Source organism: Sitophilus oryzae, unplaced genomic scaffold (genome assembly GCF_002938485.1).
Source record: "Sitophilus oryzae breed Bouriz unplaced genomic scaffold, Soryzae_2.0 scaffold_1744_pilon_pilon, whole genome shotgun sequence".
Classification (NCBI taxonomy): Eukaryota; Metazoa; Arthropoda; class Insecta; order Coleoptera; family Curculionidae; genus Sitophilus; species Sitophilus oryzae.
This window is the reverse complement of record NW_022146440.1, coordinates 1,733,167-1,755,293: the sequence shown is the minus strand read 5'-3', so window position 1 is coordinate 1,755,293 and position 22,127 is coordinate 1,733,167. Positions and strand designations below refer to the sequence as shown.

The 22,127-nt window shown below is 34.5% G+C and overlaps 3 protein-coding genes across 3 annotated transcripts in view; 1 reads left to right on the top strand and 2 right to left on the bottom strand.

Annotated features, from left to right (window-relative positions):
- Positions 1-8,407, top strand: part of LOC115881858 (serine/threonine-protein phosphatase 6 regulatory ankyrin repeat subunit A) — a 71,047-nt gene extending 62,640 nt beyond the window's left edge. The window contains exons 28-29 of the mRNA XM_030899555.1: positions 7,256-7,391; positions 7,459-8,407. Coding sequence (XP_030755415.1) covers positions 7,256-7,391; positions 7,459-7,832 — 510 coding nt within the window. The 3' untranslated portion in view covers positions 7,833-8,407. The remainder of the gene's footprint in view (positions 1-7,255; positions 7,392-7,458) is intronic.
- LOC115881864 (pancreatic triacylglycerol lipase-like) overlaps positions 1-22,127 on the bottom strand; it is a 249,470-nt gene that overhangs the window by 183,115 nt on the left and 44,228 nt on the right. The gene's annotated exons all lie outside the window — the stretch shown is intronic.
- Positions 8,982-14,505, bottom strand: LOC115881867 (pancreatic lipase-related protein 3-like). The gene is made up of 8 exons (XM_030899571.1): positions 14,382-14,505; positions 11,825-12,050; positions 10,332-10,456; positions 10,102-10,276; positions 9,977-10,053; positions 9,307-9,429; positions 9,186-9,249; positions 8,982-9,136 (listed from the first exon to the last, which is right to left on the bottom strand). Exons 1-8 carry the CDS (start codon positions 14,422-14,424, stop codon positions 9,028-9,030), a joined length of 942 nt encoding a protein of 313 aa, XP_030755431.1. The 5' UTR covers positions 14,425-14,505; the 3' UTR covers positions 8,982-9,027.

Here is a 22,127-nt window from a genome sequence, read left to right as displayed (position 1 = left end):
TTATTATTACCTTTAATCCTGCGAAGATTCAAAATAAAAATAACTACCAGGTCTTTTTGGAACAGCGAGGTATTGGTTTGAGTTTAGTAAATAGTTATATTCACCTTTGTGTTGGGGCAACGCTGGTAATCATCGATCTTAGTTCTTTCAAAGACATTGGCTGACCTGTTTAATTCCCTTTTTTTTTCATTTTATCCCACACATTGATCGCTATCTATAGAATTTTGATGACCAATGTCATGTGTTATTTCGTGAGAACTGTTAACTGTTTGTTATCTAAACGTTTCTATAGGTCTATAGGCAAGGATGTCGCTGGCATCACTTTATTATAGGGCAGTGTGTACAGAAAAATGTATAGAAACCATATTCATAATAAAAAGCTAAGTATCATAAATATAAACATTTTTTTTGTAAAATTATTCGAAATAGCAATATGTTCCTATTTCAGAAATAAAGCAAATGAAGTCATATGAGAAAATAGTCGAATAAGAAACAAACATACATCTCTTTTGATTAGTTTTTCTTTGATGTGATATATTAATCGAAATACAATGTTCTGTATGTATCATTTATACTTATACTAATATTCTTAGTACAAATATAACGACAATTCTGTTGGCGTTGGGTTTGTCATATTGCTGCAAATATACATTAGATCACATATAATGTTATATACATGTTTCGTTTTAAATGCAAATATTATTAGATATCATTTACATTATATATTATCTTCGCTTCTTAAGTTACCTAATTTATATTAAATTTATACAAACAACATAGGCAGATGCAGCTAATAACCTATTTGTAATGCATCATTCATTAGAATCATACTGCTTCTACACTACCGACTTGCTTGTAATAAGTCTGTTTATATAGGTATTGTTATATTGAAGATAAATATTGAGTTTTTGTGTAATTAAAAATAATAGATAATTAATAAAGAACATTATAACCTTATAATTTAATTGAATCGTAAGTATTAGAATAAGTTTGTATTTAACCCGTACGATGTAAGAAGCCGTAAGTACTATGTAAGACTAGTTCTTCCACATATTATGGATACTGTTAGATTGATGTATTAGGTTATTTAATTGTCGGCTTGAAGATGTAAATTCTAGAATCTAGTTGCCATTATTATATTTTTACATTATTTTAAACAACATTTAATGAAACCAAAACTACTGAAAATGTTAGGTCTTATTAGGTCGATTTAACTATAGTAGGTATATTCGACAGTTTTTGAGGAATTTAAGCAGGATTTAAGACAAGGTAAAACTTAAATATGGAAAAAATATAGTTGAATCCATTTGTTGTCGCAGTCAACATTAAATAATTAATTAATAATTATACTAACATATTCTAAATACAACAAACCACAGTATATTGAATTCTAGAGGCACATTCTACTTAACCACCATCATCTTCTTTTCATCCTGCCACTGTTTTGACCCATCTCTTTTTGGGTCGGCCCACACTTCTTCCAGTCCCCTTGGTCCCTATTTTTCTTGGCTACATTCACACTTCAGACTTGCCAATCGTTTAACAACATCTATTACATTTGTTTTTTCGGTTTTTGACTCCTAACATAATTCTCTCCATGGCTCTTTGTGCAACTGGTAGTTGTTTTGCTGTATTTCGGGTAATTGCCATAGTTTCTAAACTATACGTAAGCACAGGTAAGCTTCATTCAGAACCTCCCAATTAGTGGTTTCAAATAGCGTAGAAGTTCGTTCCTGTAATTTTAATGTAAACATTCAGAACGCCAAAATTAGTGGTAGGAATTTTCAATTAGTGGAAAAAGTTAACAAACATTTTAAACTTCATTCAGAACCGCGCAATTAGTGGAATAAATTAGTGGTTTCAATTAGCGTAGAAGTTTGTTTCTTTAATTTCAAATAAGCATTCAAGAACGTCAAAATTGGTGAGTCAAACTTTTCACTTTTCCACTAATTATGCTTCAAAATTTGCAAGAAATGTCATTTTGGTCTTTGATTATCTTCCGTCAAGAGAAATTGTGGTTAGAAATCAAAAATTGATTGTTTTATAAGCTAAATATTAGGCTTTCTCTATGGGTACAACTGACTAACGCAGGCTGTTGCTAGGATATTCTATTAGTTTAAATGTGTTTTTATAAACTAAAAAGTAGAAAGTGTAATTGAAAATTGAAACCACTAATTTTGAGGTTCTAAATGAAGCTTACCTAACATTTCCACTATATTTCAAAATTTGCGACGAATGTCATTTTGGCATTTGATTATCATCTGTTAAGACAAAATTTAGTTAGACATCAATAGTTGCTAGGATATTCTATTAATTTTAATTGTGTTTTTTAAACATTGTGATTGATCGTAAAATAAAAAGTATAAAGTGTAATTGAAACCACTAATTGATTCCACTAATTGCGACGTTCTGAATGAAGCTGTAGAATGCAACTGTCGTATGCCTTTTTCTTTAGGTTGATGGGCACATTTTTATCTTTGAAAATATCACTCATATTTCCGAATGCCACCCATACCAAATGGATCCTGCGTTTAATCTCCGTATTTTGGTTCTCTTTACCCAGCTTGAATTTATGATCTATAATAATATAATGATCTACGTTTTCAATAACAACGTTGTCTACGGTAATGTTATGGCTATTGTTGTTCATTATCTAGGTCTTATGTAAGTTCATTTTAAGGCCTATTTTCTAGGATTGATCCTATGGATTGATCATTTAGCTCCTTTAGCATGGTGTTCAGTTCTTGAATGCCGATGCTTAGCAAAAATATGTCGTTTGCGAATCTAAGATGTCTTATGTGACCATCTTCAGTAGATTAAAATTCATTCATGATATGATTGGTGAATTGTGTGTTCAGAATTCATTATTAAGTGTTTTGCTGTAGTGCGGTAGAGTAGTTTTAATTCGGAAAAAATAGAGTAGTCTAAATTGAGGTAAAGAGATTTAATGAAATTTACCTATGATTGTACATATTTTAGGTAATTTACGAACGCTGATAATATATAAGTAAAGTTTTAAATATCATATTCATTTTAGTTCATTCGTAGATTTGTCCATCCTACGTTGTCGTACCAGAATTCACGCTGCTCTCGCGCACCAGTTCTTCTGGGCTGGATCATTGTAGTATTATTGTTTCACCCAGTTTAGCGACACCCAATTTGTATCGGTCACAGTAAAATCGGCCATTAAAACACATCTCATTAAACATACCTCGAAACACTAAGTATAGAAAAGCAAATAGTTAGCGGTTGTTAATGTAAAACGTAATGGTGGTTTTAGTATGGTATTTTCGGACACTGTGTCTAGATCTAGGACCTTAGTGGTAACAAAATAGAAACTAGCTTTGGAAGATGTATTTTTGGCTTTTTGTTGTGATCATATATCTTGTCTGTTTTTTGTGTAACGCGTTCCGATGTTTCTCAGTCGAAATATCTTTTTTGATTTTTGAGCAAGCAGCACTCGATTTTTGACAAATGTTTTTTGCATGCATAGCTGCATTTTTGTTTGAATTTTGTACGTAGCAGTGCGATGATGTGTTTTTAGAAATGTTTTGCATGTCTTGTACATATTTTTTGAAATAATTTTTTGGTATCTATTTATAGATATCTGTTTATATGAAAGGTTATTTTCTTCAGAATTATACTGAATACGTTAATAAGCCCTTTTTTGACTGTCAATATTGTCACTTTGTCTAATAGTAAACAATAATATTTAATACTCTTCAGATTTAAATTATATACTAAATATTTTTTTTCTTAAAAACATTATTAAAAATATTTTGTACAGAATTATCATCAGGCAACTAAATATCCAATACGGATATAGTATACAGGGTGGTCCGAACTGTATTCCGGAAACTTTGGCACTAAATTCTGTACATAAAAATAAGTAAAAAAAATCGTCTAAACTTATGTCCTGAAATACTTAGTTTCGGAGATACAGGGTGTAGAAGTTTCATTTCTATTTCGATTTTTTCCTAATAATTATTTCTGAACTGAATTCTGTATTAGGAAAAAAAAGGAACTGGGTTTTTTTACATGAGAAATTTAATTTCGATGTCAACATGACTCCTACTTGTAGGGAGCGCCACTGACATGTTTTTTAACTGTTTTGAAGAGTAATAACTTTTCGTCTGTCCCTATATTACAAACTACTGAGTAAAAAATATACATCTCCGTCATTTTTTACTTAAAAAAGTTATCTTGGTAAAAATCGCTATGAGTAATGGTTCTCTATAAGATATTTGGAATCGAAATAAAATCAATACATGTCAAAATTGACAAAAAATTATACAGGGTGGCGCCTCTCATACGCCGCGGAAGCTCCAAGGAGAACGGTAGTTTATATCGAAATAAAATTTTGGCAGTATATGTAGGTTATCTGAAAGCATTTTATAAAAATATATAGAATTATACAGAGTGTCCCCAAAAAAAGGTATACATCAAAGTTGTGTTTTTTCTAATGGAACACCCTATATATTAATTGATTTTCGGATTCTAGGAAAAAAATAAAGGTGAATTTTATTAAAGAACCATATACCTAAAATCTATGGATTTTGACATATTTCACATTTTGTGATAATGAAGAGTAAATTTTAAATTTCGATAACAGCTACCTAAATTTTAGTTGACCTTATATAGCCTGATATTCAATTACAGTAACCATTGTAGGTTAAACCAAGGTTAAACCAAATTGAATTTTGCCCCGAAAAGTTATACAGGCTGAGACAAAATTAATATGGAACATTAGTCACTTTTAAAAGCAAGTTACTCCTTTATTTTAAATGGAACACCCAGTATATTATTCCGGTGTTCAATGGGGAATGTACATATCTTCAAAATATTATTAAGGTTGCCTACCTCTCAGACAAAGATTTTCCTAGATATTTGAATTTTCATGATTTTGCGTCAGTAGATCTTTATTATTTGAAAAAATCTAGGGTGGCTGTGATTTACATTTTGTTAATTTAACAAAAATTAAAGATTGTAGAGTAAAATACTCAACGGTAATAAAAAGATACACGTTTATTACATATTTTATTTATTACACAATTAAAACTAGATATAAACCTATAATTATGTGACAAAAATTAGCTAGATGAAATCAAATGCTCAAAATGCTTCCTTTCCTGTTAACTGCACAAAATGATTGTCTTTTCAAAAGGATCTTTTCATTTTAAAAGGCATATGTGGAGTTCTACCTCAAAAGCAGCTACAATAATTTCTCTCATGTTGTCGACAATAGTTGGTCGAGTTTTTTAAACACTGTCTTTAACATATCTCCGTAAAACAGCAAACTAGACAAAATTAGGACATGTAAGTATTCTATTAATTGGTGAATGCACACTGCATTCACCAACTAATAGAAGCATATCACTTCTCTCTGATGTAGGATAAGTTTGCATTTTCGGCAAATTTCTGAGAAATTTTTTTGTTTTAACTGATACAGAATGATAACTAGTTGTTAAATTTGGACTAATTAGACAGCTATGTTGCCAGCCATATGACAGCCACCTAGATTTTATCAAATAATAATGATCTGCTCAGATCAAATCATGTAAATGAAAATATCTAGGAAAATCTTTGTTTGAGGGGTAGGCAACCTTAATATTATTTTGAAGAGACACGAATTCTCCATTGAATATTGGAATAATATACTGGGTGTTCTATTTAAAATAAAAGAGTAACATGCTTTTAAAGGTGACCAATGTACAATATTAATTTTGTCTCACCCTGTATAACTTTTTGGATCAAGTTTTAATTTGATTTAAAGTAAAATAGTTAATTTAACTACATATTAGGCTATACATGTAGCTTTCATTGTAATTTAAAAATTGTTCTTTATTTCTAGAAAATGTTAAATATGTCAAAAACCTTACATTTTAGTCATATGTCTTATAATACTCACCCTTATTTTTCTCCCAGAATCCGAAAATCAATTAATATATAGGGTGTTCCATTACAAAAAACACAACTTTGATATGTAACTTTTTTTGGGGGCACCCTGTAGAACTCTCTATAACTTTAAAAAGTGCTCTGAATTAACTTACATATACTCACAAAATTTCATTTTAATACAAACTGTCGTTCTCCTTAGAGCTTCTGCGGCGTATGAGAGGCGCCATCGCCACCCTGTACATGTTGACTGTATAGTTATTAATCTTAAATAATAAATTTGAAATATTTTGGTGCTAAATATTCAACAGAACCTGTTTAATCTTTTTTTTTCTATATAAATTTATGATTAGCTTAAAAAACTAAAAAGTTCCCAAATTTATCTTTTCAGTCAACATCAACATGTTTATTTTTTGACAATAATGACATGTATTGATTATTAAGAATCCAAATATCTCGAGAACGGTTGCTTGCAGCAATTTTTATCAAGAGACAATCACAAATGTATATTTTTCAGTCAGCAGTGTAATACAGGGACGGACGAAAAGTTATTACTCTTCAAAACAGTTAAAAAGATGTAGGCGGCGCCCCCTACAATTAGGAGTCATATTGACATCGAAATCAAATCTCTCATGTTAAAAAAACCCCAGACACCAATTTTCATCACAATATCGACATTAGTTCAGAAATTATCTGAAAAAAAAACTTGAAACAAAAATGAAACTTACTACACCCTCCATCTTCGAAATGAAGCATTTTAGGACTTAAGTTTACGAACTTTTTTACTTATTTTTATGTACAGAATATGCTGCCGAAGTTTCCTGAATATAGTTCGAATCACCCTGTATAGAAATACAAAAAAATAACATATCAACACTGCCAAAATATTAACAATGTCATGGCAAATACAAAAATACTAAGCAAAATAAAAAGTGCCTTATATGACAAAGAATTAAAATGAGGATAAGACAAACAAAATACCTAATCTCTCAAAAAATAGTATACTTAGTGCAATAATTTTTCCTTAGTATTTCACAAATGAATTAAAAAAATATAATTTTAGGCTACTAGAAACCAAATATTCAGTTTTTTTCGTTTATAGTTCTTATTTATAAAAATAGTTCCCAAGTTTTTCTTTGTAATAAATTGAGAAATATGAATATTTATGTGCTTTAATTATTTGCAAAAAATTAATTGATATTGTGTTCTGTCTCTGGTATACATACCTTAATAAAAATATAATTAATAAAAGCCATGATTAAACTCTACTAACTAAATTTTAATATTTAAATTCAGATACTCTACACAGGGCCTCTTCTCAAATTGCCAGATTTTCCATATTGCTTTGTATATGTTTTAGGCACAATCCGATATCGAATGGAAATTTGGTCTCAGCAAGCTCATTCGCAACATGCATCGAACCACCACAGCTCCTTCACCAATAAATCTTATAACCACATGGTTATTCTACCTGGTTGACATATGCAAAAAAAGAGGTAGTATTCTGTCCCCTAGTCTAGTACTGTCTTTTCTAAACCTCCGAAACATTAGATTTTATTTTAGTCAAAACGAAAAAACGCCAGAGCTTGGTGCATCTCATGGGCAGCTTCCAACGCACCACCCAACTGAGTCCCAGGTCGAAGGCCGGTGCCAAATGGCTGTCGAAGGTGAAAAAAGGCCGCCAAATCGCTCCCAAGGAGAGTATGGGCTTGTCCATAGGCCAAATGAGCCCGCTAGGGTCTCAGCTCAGTTTCTCTGCTGTTACTACTAGAATTGAGCACGTAACCGATTGGGAAGCGATCGCTAAGAAATACAGGGCCCTAATGGGTCAAGAGGATGAAGTTAAAGATTCGTCCAAAGAAGATGAGGAGGAGGACGATGAGGAAGCGGCGCCAAATCCAGCTCCGCACCTAGCACCTAGTTCCTCTATCGGTTAAGATTGTATCTAATTTAATTTATTTGTTGTAGAATATTTTCCAACCCGACGAATCATGATTTCACAGCACAATACCTACAATTATTAGAGTGCTTCCATAAGTCATTGTGTATATACCGACCTACCTAGACCTATTTTTAAATAAATTTGTAATTGAATAAACATACCGTTTAATAAAACTCCAATTAAAAAAATAATATACTTTATTTTCCACCAAATCATCTGTACGTCCAACTGCAAGAACGTATCTTCTTTGTTAGTGGTTCCATCATAACTCTTGTTACATCTTTGGTTACTTCATCTGAGCTAAATCTTCTTTGGTGAAATAAACATCTTTCAGTAACAATGTTATAATTAAATATAGTCACAAAATATACAATTAAACTTTCCAATATTTATCCATTCTACGAAGTATATAGTCGATCTAGCGTGGCTGCAAAAAGCTTTAAAAAAAAAGGGAAATTTCACAGCTCCTTCGCCAATAAATCTCATAACCACATGGTTATTCTACCTGGTCGACATATGCAAAAAAAGAGATAGTATTCTGTCCCCTAGTCTAGTACTATCTTTTCTAAACCTCCGAAACATTAGATTTTATTTTAGTCAAAACGAAAAAACACCAGAGCTTGGTGCATCTCATGGACAGCTTCCAACGCACCACCCAATTTGGTCGAAGGCCGGTCCCAAATGGCTGTCGAAGGTGAAAAAAGGGCGTCAAATCGCTCCCAAGGAGAGTATGGGCTTGTCCATAGGTCAAATGAGTCCGCTAGGGTCTCAGCTCAGTTTCTCTGCCGTTACTACTAGAATTGAGCACGTAACCGACTGGGAAGCAATCGCTAAAAATACAGGGCTCTTATGGGTCAAGAGGATGAAGTTAAAGACTCGTCCAAAGAAGATGAGGAGGAGGACGACGAGGAAGCGGTGCCAAATCCAGCTCCTCACCTAGCACCTAGTTCCTCTATCGGTTAAGATTGTATCTAATTTTATTTATTTGTTGTAGAATATTTTCCAATCCGACGAATCATGATTTCACGGCACAATACCCACAATTAGAGTACTTCCATAAGTCATTGTGTATATACCGACCTCTCTAGACCTATTTTTAAATAAATTTGTAATTGAATAAACATTCCGTTTAATAAAACTCCAATTAAAAAAATAATATGCTTTATTTTCTACTAAACCATCTGTACGTGCTACTGCAAGAACGGCTCTTCTTTGTTAGTGGTTGCATAACAAACTCCTGTAACATCTTTGGTTACTTCATCTGAGCTAAATGATACTGTTCTTTGGTGGAATAAACATCTTTCAGTAATAATGTTATAAGTTAAATATAGAGTCACAAAATATACAATTAAACTTTCCAATATTTATCCATTCTGCGAAGTATACAGTCGATCTAGCATGGCTGCAAAAAGCTTTAAAAGAGAGAAATTCAATATAATAGAATAATTGATAAGTTTTTAAATTTTTACATGTTGTCAGCATCTCTCCTAAAGATTTGGGAGTTAAGTCACTTAGACAACCGGGTTGGACTCTTCTGCCTCTATTAACATATATATCAAGGGTACCTATAGGACTTTCATAACCATAGAATCCTAAAATTATAAAGGTCTAATTATATCTAAACAATCTTCACTTTAATTCCTATCAAATTTATAGGTATATGGTATAATATTCAAAATTAATCAAAAATTTTGCTAACATTTTGAGAACCACTGGATATCTTCAGTTTTTCGTTCCTCTAAATTTAATCTGCTACCTATGTATATCAAAAATTTAAAAAATTGTAAATAATTTTCGAAAAATTCATTTTTTTTGTGTAAAGAACCTCGTAGACGTGTTCCTGGGATTGAAATAGACGACCACTAAAATATTTGCACTTATTTAAGACTTAGTATAGTTCTAGAAACTCGTATAGTTCTAGAAATTTTGAAAATTCCTCTATTGGTTATGCTCACCTACTCAACGGCATAGAACAGTTATTTAACAGCTAAATATATAAGCAATTCAGCTCTAAGTTTTTTAAGGCTAAATTTGTCGATGTCGGTAAACAAGGCAACGTTATTAATATATTCGGTATGTCAACTAATTTAACCAAAACTGTTTAGCAAACTGATAAAACTGTTAAATAATAATCATTACCCGCATCTGTATGAATTGCATCTACAATCTCTGCATCATTTTTATCTAGCCGATCTTTCGATGAAATCAGGGGGTCTCTGAAATAATATAAAATACTATTACGTTTAATAAGTTAGTCATTTTACCTAAAGTAGGGACCTGCAGGATCTAATCCGCTAATTCGTGCCAGTTTTAGACCAGACTTTTCCAAAATTCCTTTACCAACGATCCCAGCTACATGTGCTCCGAGAGAATGTCCTATGACATGTATTTTTTCTGCAGATAAGTTCATATCTGCGATAAATTTTACTATTTCATCACCTGAATTATAATGTCCATTTAATAGTTAATTTAATAGGTAAATCATGAATTTTACCAACAAATTTAAGGTTCTTGGCTGAACTTATGTAAGGCAATCTGGCAATATTTTCCCAGTCAACTTCGATGAAGTTTATATCATTTATTTTTAAATATTCATCTGCTATAGTCTTATACCAGGATCTAAAACAATATGAAGCAGAAGCCGTAAACTGAATTAATTTAACTTTAATGTTTTATCAGAAAACATTCGACAAATGTGTACTACCAGTCATGACCTATGCATGCGAAATCTGGACTCTTAAAACGGACATTATAAGAAAAACTGCAGGTCGCACAACGCTCAATGGATCGAAATATGCTGTGAATAAACAAGAAAGACCGTAAAAAACAGAGTGGATACGACAACAGACTTTAGATAGATGTCATAATAATTAACAATAGATGTCATCCACCTTTGAATAAAAAGACTAAGGAGCATATCAAAAATCTAAGGTACACCGCGATGGGCCTCAAATATGGCCGAATTAAATTCCGGTTTATCAGTGTCGTTCTAATTTTATTTAAAAAATGTAAAACTATGATCTAGTAGGGTAGACTCAATAATTTGTTGTTTTATTTTACGTTGTGAATAAATGTTGGTAGTTATTAAAACTGTTATAAAAATATATAATTCTAATAAAAATAGATAAGTTATAATAAGTATTTATTAACACAAACATCCGATACACTACTGAAGCAGGTAAGTCAAATTAACGTATCTAAATTCTTTGACATCTAATCTTTGACAAGTAATAAATAAAAGCTATAATGCCAGAAAAATATATAATTTAGTTAATTTAAGTGAATTTCATAAAAGATCGGTTTACTACACGTATGTATATCATATAGTCACTTACTAGCGAAAAGTTGTTCCATTATTTCACTCAACTTTTGCCGAGATCTACCGCACGCTACACAGCCAACTATTTCAGAGTCTTTTTCGATAAATCGCGATAGTGTCACTGTTAATTTAAGTTCTGCCACAATTTCCATCTAGATTTAATACCTTTATACAACTATCAGTAGTAGAATAAATAATAAATAACATAAAATAAGCTCCGTAAAGACTGACAAATCCACAAAATTTCAAATCAAATTTAAATGTGTCAATGAATCGTCAAACAGAAGTGTCAAGGATCCCCACCCTAGAGAGCTTTTTCCGCCCACCATGCATGAATACATGGATAGTATTATGCTCCTTCCTTAGTCTTCTTATTCAAAGTCATCCACAGAATCAAATCCCTCAAGTGGCAATGGGCAGGACACTTGTCAAGAAGAACAGGCAACAGATGGACCACAAAAATTACAGCATCGTACACACGAGGAATAAAGAGACCTAGAGGAAGACCAAACTTGAGATAGGACCATGATATTAGGAATTTGGCAGGGATAACTTGCGCCTGCGTCGCCAACAATAGACAACAATGGGGGTATCTAAACATGTGACGGAGGCTACACCATAATTGAAAATGGTTGACTAAGCTGAGGATGATAATGAATGTTTTATACCTTCTATGGTTTTCTATCCATCCATGTATAATAATTTTAGTATCTTTATCAGGACTAACCAAGTCTGTGTTGTCAGATGTCAGCAAAACAGGTACACCTTCTAGATCGGCAACAATATAAAATTGTACATCTGATGTTGATGCTTCGTAAGGTCTAACTTGTGATATGTCTTGTCCTAATTTAATAAGCTCAGTTATGTTTAAATCTTTGAGATCTTCGCATAGTCCTAAAACAAGTTTTTCATATAAAGACCGAGTATTAAGAATTAAGTATAAAAACTTATTTCTAAAAGTTATCATAATATTGGCATAAATTATATGTTATGTGGTATGTGTTACTGAGTGAGGTTTAGGAGTTATATGAGTATTTTTACCCTGAAATATATTAACCAGATATTTCTAAGAAAGTAATTGTCTCCCTGCAGAGCGTAATAATTGAAGAAATCATCGAGTTTAACGTATCAGTCATCCTTTGCTTCCCAGCTTACTTTAAGGCATTTGACAATCAAGTGAAACCTTCTATAGCTGATGTTGAAGAAGAACTAGGGGTTGCAAAACATCTAATATTTCGTATAAAAAGTTTGTTTGATCAGAATATAGCCTATGTGCGAGTGAGTGATCAACCTAGAGAGTTGAGCAAAATCTGCCTGATATTTGCGCAAAATCTGCCTGATACTGCCTGATATTTATTGATAAGGCTGAGATATTCTCTCGACGGTTTAATTTAATACCGGACATAAAAAAAAAGACAATATACGTGGGTTGCATTCAAACAAAGGGGAAAGAGAAAGAAAATTAAACGTGACACAACTAACCAAGATTTGTAAAGAAAATAATATGTATCTAAAAATAGGCAAAACAAAAACCGGTACAAAAACTAACATTGTAACATAACTTTATATGGTATTTGCCATAAAATTTGGTGGCAGCGGTGGGATTCTATAAACAAAGAGATCTAAAAAGGGTTCCTTTATTTTAACCAGCGATTGCAAATTTTAAGATAAAATCTCCATTTAAGGACAAACACATGTACAACCTCTAAACTATACTAGGTTCATGACTTTTTTCAGATCTCTCTCTCTATAATTTTTGCCAATTAAACCTACCAATATAAATCATATATATCAATATAGAAGAAGTAATAGATCTAAAGTAATACGAATTTTAGAGGACAAGGAATCTTGGAGAAAATTATTCGCACGATAAATACACATTTTGGGTCACGATGGCGACGTTCGAAATCAAACTAATGATAAAAAAGAATAAGGTATTAAGGTAAGTTTCTATTTATCGATCTATTTGGTGTTGGTCCTTAGTTATGGACTGGTTCAGGGCCATGTAAGTGAAATATTAAAAATGGTTCCAGCAAAAGTTTCCCAATTATGACGGATGATGGCGCTGATCGTACAAAATTTTTGGACAGGGATTTTGCTTACCGACAATACGACGTGAGCTACGACCGGACCAGGACCAATCAGAATGATCGGTCTTTCTTGGACATTTGCCGCGGAAGTGTGTGTTAATTTCTGTTGTGATAAGTGTGGTTGTGTTTGCAGTTTGATTTTTCGGTTTTGATATTATGTTAAAATTAATTTTGAAGTATTGTATCACCTGTTTTTATGTAATAGTACATTTTTTAGTTCTATGATCTGATATGTTATGATTTGTTAATGTTTGTTTAACAATGTTATACCAAAGAGGTTATACTTAATATACTTATCAATTTGCATATCCTAACTTTTTTATCAATAAACTTTGTAGATTTTCAGATTATTTAATTCCTTTTGTTTCCGTTTGTAATTTTATTTTTAAGACATATTATGTGATTGTTTCACATTATATGTTTTAAAATAAAATTACAAATAAGCGAATAAAAATAATTAAAATAAAAAAGTGTATTTTACAATTCCCCCGGCCCCGCACCCCTTTGGCTAACCTATAATGTCAGCTATGTCGAGAGATGGCGTTACGAAAATGGAACCGATTTATTACAAGGAACTTGGGCTTCTTTTTCGTTAGTATATTCTGTGGACTGGTTGTAGGTGTGGGGCCTTGCAACAGGGGAAGCATTGAAACCAATTGAAGTAATTCAAAAAACTATAATTTAGATAATTGTATTTACAGATAGAAGATATCCTAGAGCAATGTTAAAACTTCAGATTGTGAATTCCAAGTATTCATTATAGAGGTACCCAAAATTTTTATTTTTATTGAAGAAAAATGAAAAAAACACATATAGAATGAATACCAAATTTAAGACTAAATAATTAAATAATATCAGGACGTAAAATAAAGATATTTTAAAATATTAGAAGTTACAATCATGTAGTTTTATATTATATTAGAAATAAATGTAATATTAATAATAATAAGTAATGTATTATATTAGAATTAAATGTAATTTTACTTTTAGTTACAAGTCATAAGATTATCGCTAGAAAACTACCAATAATTGTAAATCTCACTTATGACCAAGAAAAATAATAATTAAATTAATTACTATCTATTTTATTTACACTGTAGTACAGCTATATTTATGAGTATAAAACTATTCTTACCACAAGACAGCGCAACCAATAATACATATTTTCTTAGCAACATTATTGAAAGAATAATTAATTAAACAGAATAACACTGCAAGAGTTAAATAAACAAATGTTTGAAAAGCTACAGTTCAATGAAAAGAACAAACGTCATATGCAATACCTAACTTGCGGTTACAAAAAGTATAGGTAGTAATTATTTAATAAAAGTAAAGATAATGGTAAAAATAAGAGCGACAAAGTATAGTCATTATCCAGTTATAAAAAATAACTTTACGTTAAGTATCGTTTTCATGTAAAATAAGTAAGAAATTGCTAATAAATACTTATAAATTAGAATATTTTTCTATTTTATTTAATGATTTGTAATTTACTAAATTGTTGTTTTGTTATTTGTAAATTACGATAATTTATTAATGATATTTACTTAAATATTACTATTCAACAAAAACCCAAGGAAGTATATGTATTTCAGGGTAATGTATAAATATACAGAAGTATACATTTTATTATACAGGGTGAGTCTTAAATAAATGCAAAAATTTTTAGGGGTAGAATATTTTGACCCCAGAAACACAATTATGAGTTTTTTTCCCGAAAATAGTTTTGAAAATTCGGAATTTTTGGAAAAATTATTTGGATTGTTTTCAGTTTTTAGTTTTTTTACATGTCCTACACAATGTAAAGAATAAATGCAAAAATATGGAGGGAATGTTGGTGTTTGCTTCCAGTAAAATAAAATAATATTCTTGTCTTTAAAATTACAACTCAATGTACTCAATTTTTCATATAACATTTCCGTTTAGGGTTTCCCTGCAAAGTTCTGCACTCTCTGTTTCCCTGCGAGATCGAAATATAGCACCCCTAAGAATATTTGCACATATTTAAGACTCACCTTGTATATACATTTGACTTTTGCACAAACACGTGCGCCAAAAAAAGAATGAAATGTGACAGGCACGAATTGAGGGTGTTTGGAAATTGCGGAATAAGATTTTTTCTAAAAAAACTATATACCTATTGTATGTAACTGCTTAGGCTCCGCGCGCACTGAATAAGTATCGGCGAGAGCGAGCGGTACGAGCGGCGCGAGCGGCACGACCGGTCGGAAAGTTGATTGTAGCCGCGCACTGGAGTCGCACGATCGACGGTCGAGAGTACGTCACCAGCATAAATTTGAGCATAGACGAGGAGGGGTTTATTCAAATTTAGTCAAATTCATTCGGCATTTCAAAAAATTATAAAGTATTATTACTATTTATATTTTTATGCAACTTTTTATATTTTATGCTTTATGATGGAAATTGATATTATTTAGATCTTAACCAAACACACATTAATATATTTAGATCTTAACAAACCACATAAAATTAGTGAAATAGAGTGGAAGATGGGGATAAAATATACTACATGACTCTTAGCTTAACCGATTTTAACAAATTTGGTATAACTCAAAAGGGTTTAAGTTGTTCTTTAAAAACAAAGCTAGATATGAAAAATAGTCAAATAAAACTTCTATTTTTAGTTTTTTTAATCTAAATAAGTGTCATTACAAACATTTATATATAGTTTTATTTTAAGTTTTTAAAATTTTGTTTTTAAGTCAGTAGTAAATAAAACGAAACTTGTGTTTACATTTTGTTTAATGATTGACGTTTCGACTAATTTAATTCGGTCTTCTTCAGAATCTATAATATACGTATAAATAATTTTCTACGTTTGTGGTAAGAAAAAATTATATATTAAACACATTGTTAGTGATAAAATTGTATTGTATATTATAGATTCTAAAGAAGACCGAATTAAAATTAGTCGAAACGTCAATCATTACACAAAATGTAAACACAAGTTTCATTTTATTCACTACTGACTTAAAACCAAGATTTTAAAAACTTAAAATATAATAAAAAAGTCAAAGAAAATTGAAAAAAGAAAAAATATAAATAGTTTTAAGAATTTTGGTTTTTCGGGTTATTAGGCCGTCGTCGGTTAGAATTGCTTCCTAACGTTTCGCTAGCACGAGTGGCTAGCATCTTCAGAGGTGTGTTTGCTCCGATTGCTCACACTAGACTGATGCCTCCGCGTCGGCGTAGCGCGTATTTATGCGTCGGCGGAGGGGGGCGTGGCTTGTTCGGGTGGTAGTTCTTCCGGAACTGGTCTACTTCTCTGTGCTGCTACTTTGGTCCTAGATATAGCTGGATGCCAAATTCTGTTAAGGTAGAAAGTTTCTTCCTTCCTGTTGAAATTATTTGGATGTTTGTGAATTTCAACAGCTTCCCCTGACCAGACGAGGATGATATCCAGATGTTGTGGCAATGACTTGTGTGTCTTCGAATTGGATTTGTGGTCACCATCTCTTAGAGCATGTTCTGCTACGGCTGACTTCTCTGTTTGCCCTAATCTGCAGTTTCTCTTGTGTTCCGTAAGTCTCGTTCCTACTGAGCGTTTGGTAGTTCCAATATATACGCTACCGCAGGAACAAGGTATACGGTAGATCCCTGCAGAGGATAATGGTTCTCTTTGTCTTTTGCTGGTCTTAAGCAGTCCCTTTATTTTTCGGGTAGGTTTGTATATGGTTTTGATGTTATGCTTCTTGAGAACTTTACCAATCCTATCGGTGACCTGGGAAACATATGGAAGGAAGGCCTTATTAATGATGTTTTCCTGTTCATTGGCGTCAGGTCTGCTCTGCCTAGGTGCCAGCGCCGCCTTTATTTCTCTGTCATTATAGCCATTGGCAAGAAAGGCTTTATTTAAATGACTTAGTTCCTCTTGGATGTGTTCATTAGCACAGATACGTCTTGCCCTATTTGCTAATGTTCCGATAATCCCCTGTTTTTGGCTTGGATGGTGATTTGATAGTTTGTGTAAGTACCGGTCTGTATGAGTGGGTTTCGATACACGGTGTGATCCAAAAGGTCGCCATTTCTCTTGACAAGCACATCGAGGAAGGCCAGTTGGTTTGTTTACTTCGGTTTCCATGGTAAATTTTATGCTCGGGCTCTGCGAATTAAGGTGATGAAGGAAGTCATCTAGGCTGTCACGTCCATGTTTCCAAACCACAAATGTATCGTCCACATAACGAAACCATACAGCGGGCTTCAGAACGGATGACTCTAGCGCTTTTTCTTCAAATCTCTCCATAAAGAAATTAGCAATTATTGGGCTGATTGGACTACCCATTGCGACACCTTCTGTTTGTTCGTAGTAATTGCCGTTCCATAAGAAATAGCTACCAGTCAGACACACTCGGAAGAGCTCCGCGATGTCAGGTGGGAATGATTCCTTTGATTAGATCCATTGACTCGCCTAGGGTACTCTCGTGAATAGAGATACCACATCGAAGCTTACCATGATGTCAGATGGTTCCAGTTTTATATCTTTTAGCTTTTGGACGAAATGCGTTGAGTCCTTCACATAAGAGTTTGTGTTGCCGACTTTCGGTTGTAGGATCGTAGTCAAGTATTTAGCTAAGTTGTAAGTAGGCGATCCTGGAGCACTCACTATCGGTCTAAGTGGGACACTAGCTTTATGAATTTTTGGTAGTCCATAAAGGCGTGCTGGTTGAGCTTCCGAGTTAATTAATTTTGATTTCAGAGGTTCCGGGAGTGAGGAGGCCTTGATGAGTCTGTTGGTGTTTCTGACAATTAAGGCAGTAGGATCCTTCTTCAGTAACTTATAAGTCTGGGGCTCCAGTAGATCCTCGATTTTGGACCTATAATCCTCAGACTTCATTACTACCGTAGCATTCCCCTTGTCTGCCGGTAAGACCAGAATGTCCTTGTCAGCATTCAGCGATTTTAGAGCCTGATGTTCTTCCCTAGACAGATTACTTTTTGGAGCCTTAGCAGTTCTCAATATGTTGACCGTTTCAAATCGGATTTCGTCTGCGATACTGTTAGGAAGGTTACGTATGGCAGCTTCTGTTCCGGCAATAATGTCTTCCACTGGAACCACTTTCGGTGTTATGGCAAAGTTTCCTCCCTTCAAGTAGCAGCACAGAGAAGTAGACCAGTTCCGGAAGAACTACCACCCGAACAAGCCACGCCCCCTCCGCCGACGCATAAATACGCGCTACGCCGACGCGGAGGCATCAGTCTAGTGTGAGCAATCGGAGCAAACACACCTCTGAAGATGCTAGCCACTCGTGCTAGCGAAACGTTAGGAAGCAATTCTAACCGACGACGGCCTAATAACCCGAAAAACCAAAATTCTTCAAACGATGGCCGCGAAAGCCTAAACTACTACATTAAACGGCTCTACGGGGAGGAGCTATTCAGATTGTACCAACGCCTGGACAAGACACGGAAGCGAAAAGCTCACTTGCTATCATCGCTTGCTTTTCTGTGCCGCTGCCGAGACCAAAACGTAATACCAGGATTTCTCAAAATGAAGAGGGTATTCTCATCTACTCAGGCAAATCGCCTTTACACCAGGATGGAGAAAAATTTTCTTCGTGAGAGGATTCATACATCTAGACGAGACTTAGCAAAGGTAGACAGGGAATTGATCGACCTATTTTATATCCTTACCGCCAACATGCAACCTGTAGACTGGGACAAGATTGACGGAATAACATACCAAAATATGCAAAATGAATTGGAAAGAACATCAGCTCGCCAGAAGATCAAATATGAAAAACTGCAACCAAAAACCAAGCCGGAATATAGGATATCTCTTGAACCTGCTCGAACCGTGGTGAATCTCACAGATAAGACCCTTACGACATCAGAAGTAACATTATTAGCGAAGGGAGGAAACTTTGCCATAACACCGAAAGTGGTTCCAGTGGAAGACATTATTGCCGGAACAGAAGCTGCCATACGTAACCTTCCTAACAGTATCGCAGACGAAATCCGATTTGAAACGGTCAACATATTGAGAACTGCTAAGGCTCCAAAAAGTAATCTGTCTAGGGAAGAACATCAGGCTCTAAAATCGCTGAATGCTGACAAGGACATTCTGGTCTTACCGGCAGACAAGGGGAATGCTACGGTAGTAATGAAGTCTGAGGATTATAGGTCCAAAATCGAGGATCTACTGGAGCCCCAGACTTATAAGTTACTGAAGAAGGATCCTACTGCCTTAATTGTCAGAAACACCAACAGACTCATCAAGGCCTCCTCACTCCCGGAACATCTGAAATCAAAATTAATTAACTCGGAAGCTCAACCACCACGCCTTTATGGACTACCAAAAATTCATAAAGCTAGTGTCCCACTTAGACCGATAGTGAGTGCTCCAGGATCGCCTACTTACAACTTAGCTAAATACTTGACTACGATCCTACAACCGAAAGTCGGCAACACAAACTCTTATGTGAAGGACTCAACGCATTTCGTCCAAAAGCTAAAAGATATAAAACTGGAACCATCTGACATCATGGTAAGCTTCGATGTGGTATCTCTATTCACGAGAGTACCCCTAGGCGAGTCAATGGATCTAATCAAGGAATCATTCCCACCTGACATCGCGGAGCTCTTCCGAGTGTGTCTGACTGGTAGCTATTTCTTATGGAACGGCAATTACTACGAACAAACAGAAGGTGTCGCAATGGGTAGCCCAATCAGCCCAATAATTGCTAATTTCTTTATGGAGAGATTTGAAGAAAAAGCGCTAGAGTCATCCGTTCTGAAGCCCGCTGTATGGTTTCGTTATGTGGACGATACATTTGTGGTTTGGAAACATGGACGTGACAGCCTAGATGACTTCCTTCATCACCTTAATTCGCAGAGCCCGAGCATAAAATTTACCATGGAAACCGAAGTAAACAACCAACTGGCCTTCCTCGATGTGCTTGTCAAGAGAAATGGCGACCTTTTGGATCACACCGTGTATCGAAAACCCACTCATACAGACCGGTACTTACACAAACTATCAAATCACCATCCAAGCCAAAAACAGGGGATTATCGGAACATTAGCAAATAGGGCAAGACGTATCTGTGCTAATGAACACATCCAAGAGGAACTAAGTCATTTAAATAAAGCCTTTCTTGCCAATGGCTATAATGACAGAGAAATAAAGGCGGCGCTGGCACCTAGGCAGAGGAGACCTGACGCCAATGAACAGGAAAACATCATTAATAAGGCCTTCCTTCCATATGTTTCCCAGGTCACCGATAGGATTGGTAAAGTTCTCAAGAAGCATAACATCAAAACCATATACAAACCTACCCGAAAAATAAGGGACTGCTTAAGACCAGCAAAAGACAAAAGAGAACCATTATCCTCTGCAGGGATCTACCGTATACCTTGTTCCTGCGGTAGCGTATATATTGGAACTACCAAACGCTCAGTAGGAACGAGACTTACGGAACACAAGAGAAACTGCAGATTAGGGCAAACAGAGAAGTCAGCCGTAGCAGAACATGCTCTAAGAGATGGTGACCACAAAATCCAATTCGAAGACACACAAGTCATTGCCACAACATCTGGATATCATCCTCGTCTGGTCAGGGAAGCTGTTGAAATTCACAAACATCCAAATAATTTCAACAGGAAGGAAGAAACTTTCTACCTTAACAGAATTTGGCATCCAGCTATATCTAGGACCAAAGTAGCAGCACAGAGAAGTAGACCAGTTCCGGAAGAACTACCACCCGAACAAGCCACGCCCCTCCGCCGACGCATAAATACGCGCTACGCCGACGCGGAGGCATCAGTCTAGTGTGTGAGCAATCGGAGCAAACACACCTCTGAAGATGCTAGCCACTCGTGCTAGCGAAACGTTAGGAAGCAATTCTAACCGACGACGGCCTAATAACCCGAAAAACCAAAATTCTTCAAACGATGGCCGCGAAAGCCTAAACTACTACATAAATAGTTTTTATAGTACCGTATTATCGAAAAGGAACGGCATCAGTCGGTGCCATTTTATATGTAAATTTATATAGGAAATGTCATCAATCGTCATTTCCCATCCTGGACGCCGTTTTTTTCTATCATACGGTAGATATATGTACAAATATTTTATTCAAACATAAATATTATTTTCTCTATTTGTATCTTTTACGGAGCGATCAACATAGTAACATAGGATGACTATTTATCACCTGTTATTACTAACGTCAAAACAAACCAAAAATTAAATAATATGATAAGTTTTTTGACGATATTTAAATTCGATTTTCAAAATAATGTGAGATAATCATAATGAGATCAGAAATAAATGGGTTTAATCGGATGGTTTTCTAATTCAGTTATTGAATAAGTGTAGTAAACAATATAGGTTACGTGCCTGTAAGAAATTTTGATAAAAAACCGCATATTAAGTATGATATGGTCTCGTACACTTTCGATTAATAATTCATCGGACATGTTTAATGTAAAACCGCTCCACTAAAAAGTAGACTATTCGTCCCCTCCCATGCATTTTCTGATTTCGCCTGATGGCGCGAGTACATCCGATAGCTCGAAGCGCACCGAGCGCACCGGGCGCACCGATCTTATGCGGTGCGCGGGCTTACATTTATTTCAACGTAAACTGAAAATTACGTGTCGCTCGCTCTCGCCGATACCTATTCAGTGCGCGCGGAGCTACGCTAAGGCAACGGCCCAGCTACGTCGAAACACCGGTTCCCATTAGAACACCGAAGTTAAGCGAAGTAAGGCGATAGTAGTGGATGGACGGCTGACCGGTTCGAAACTCTCGTATCGTGCTGGTTAGTTCAGTCATTGGGGATCAAAAAAGGGGCCTGCTTGGAAAAAAGTCCGGAAGTTTTGAAACTTTGCAGGTTTATAGGTTTTGGGGTCCCCAACT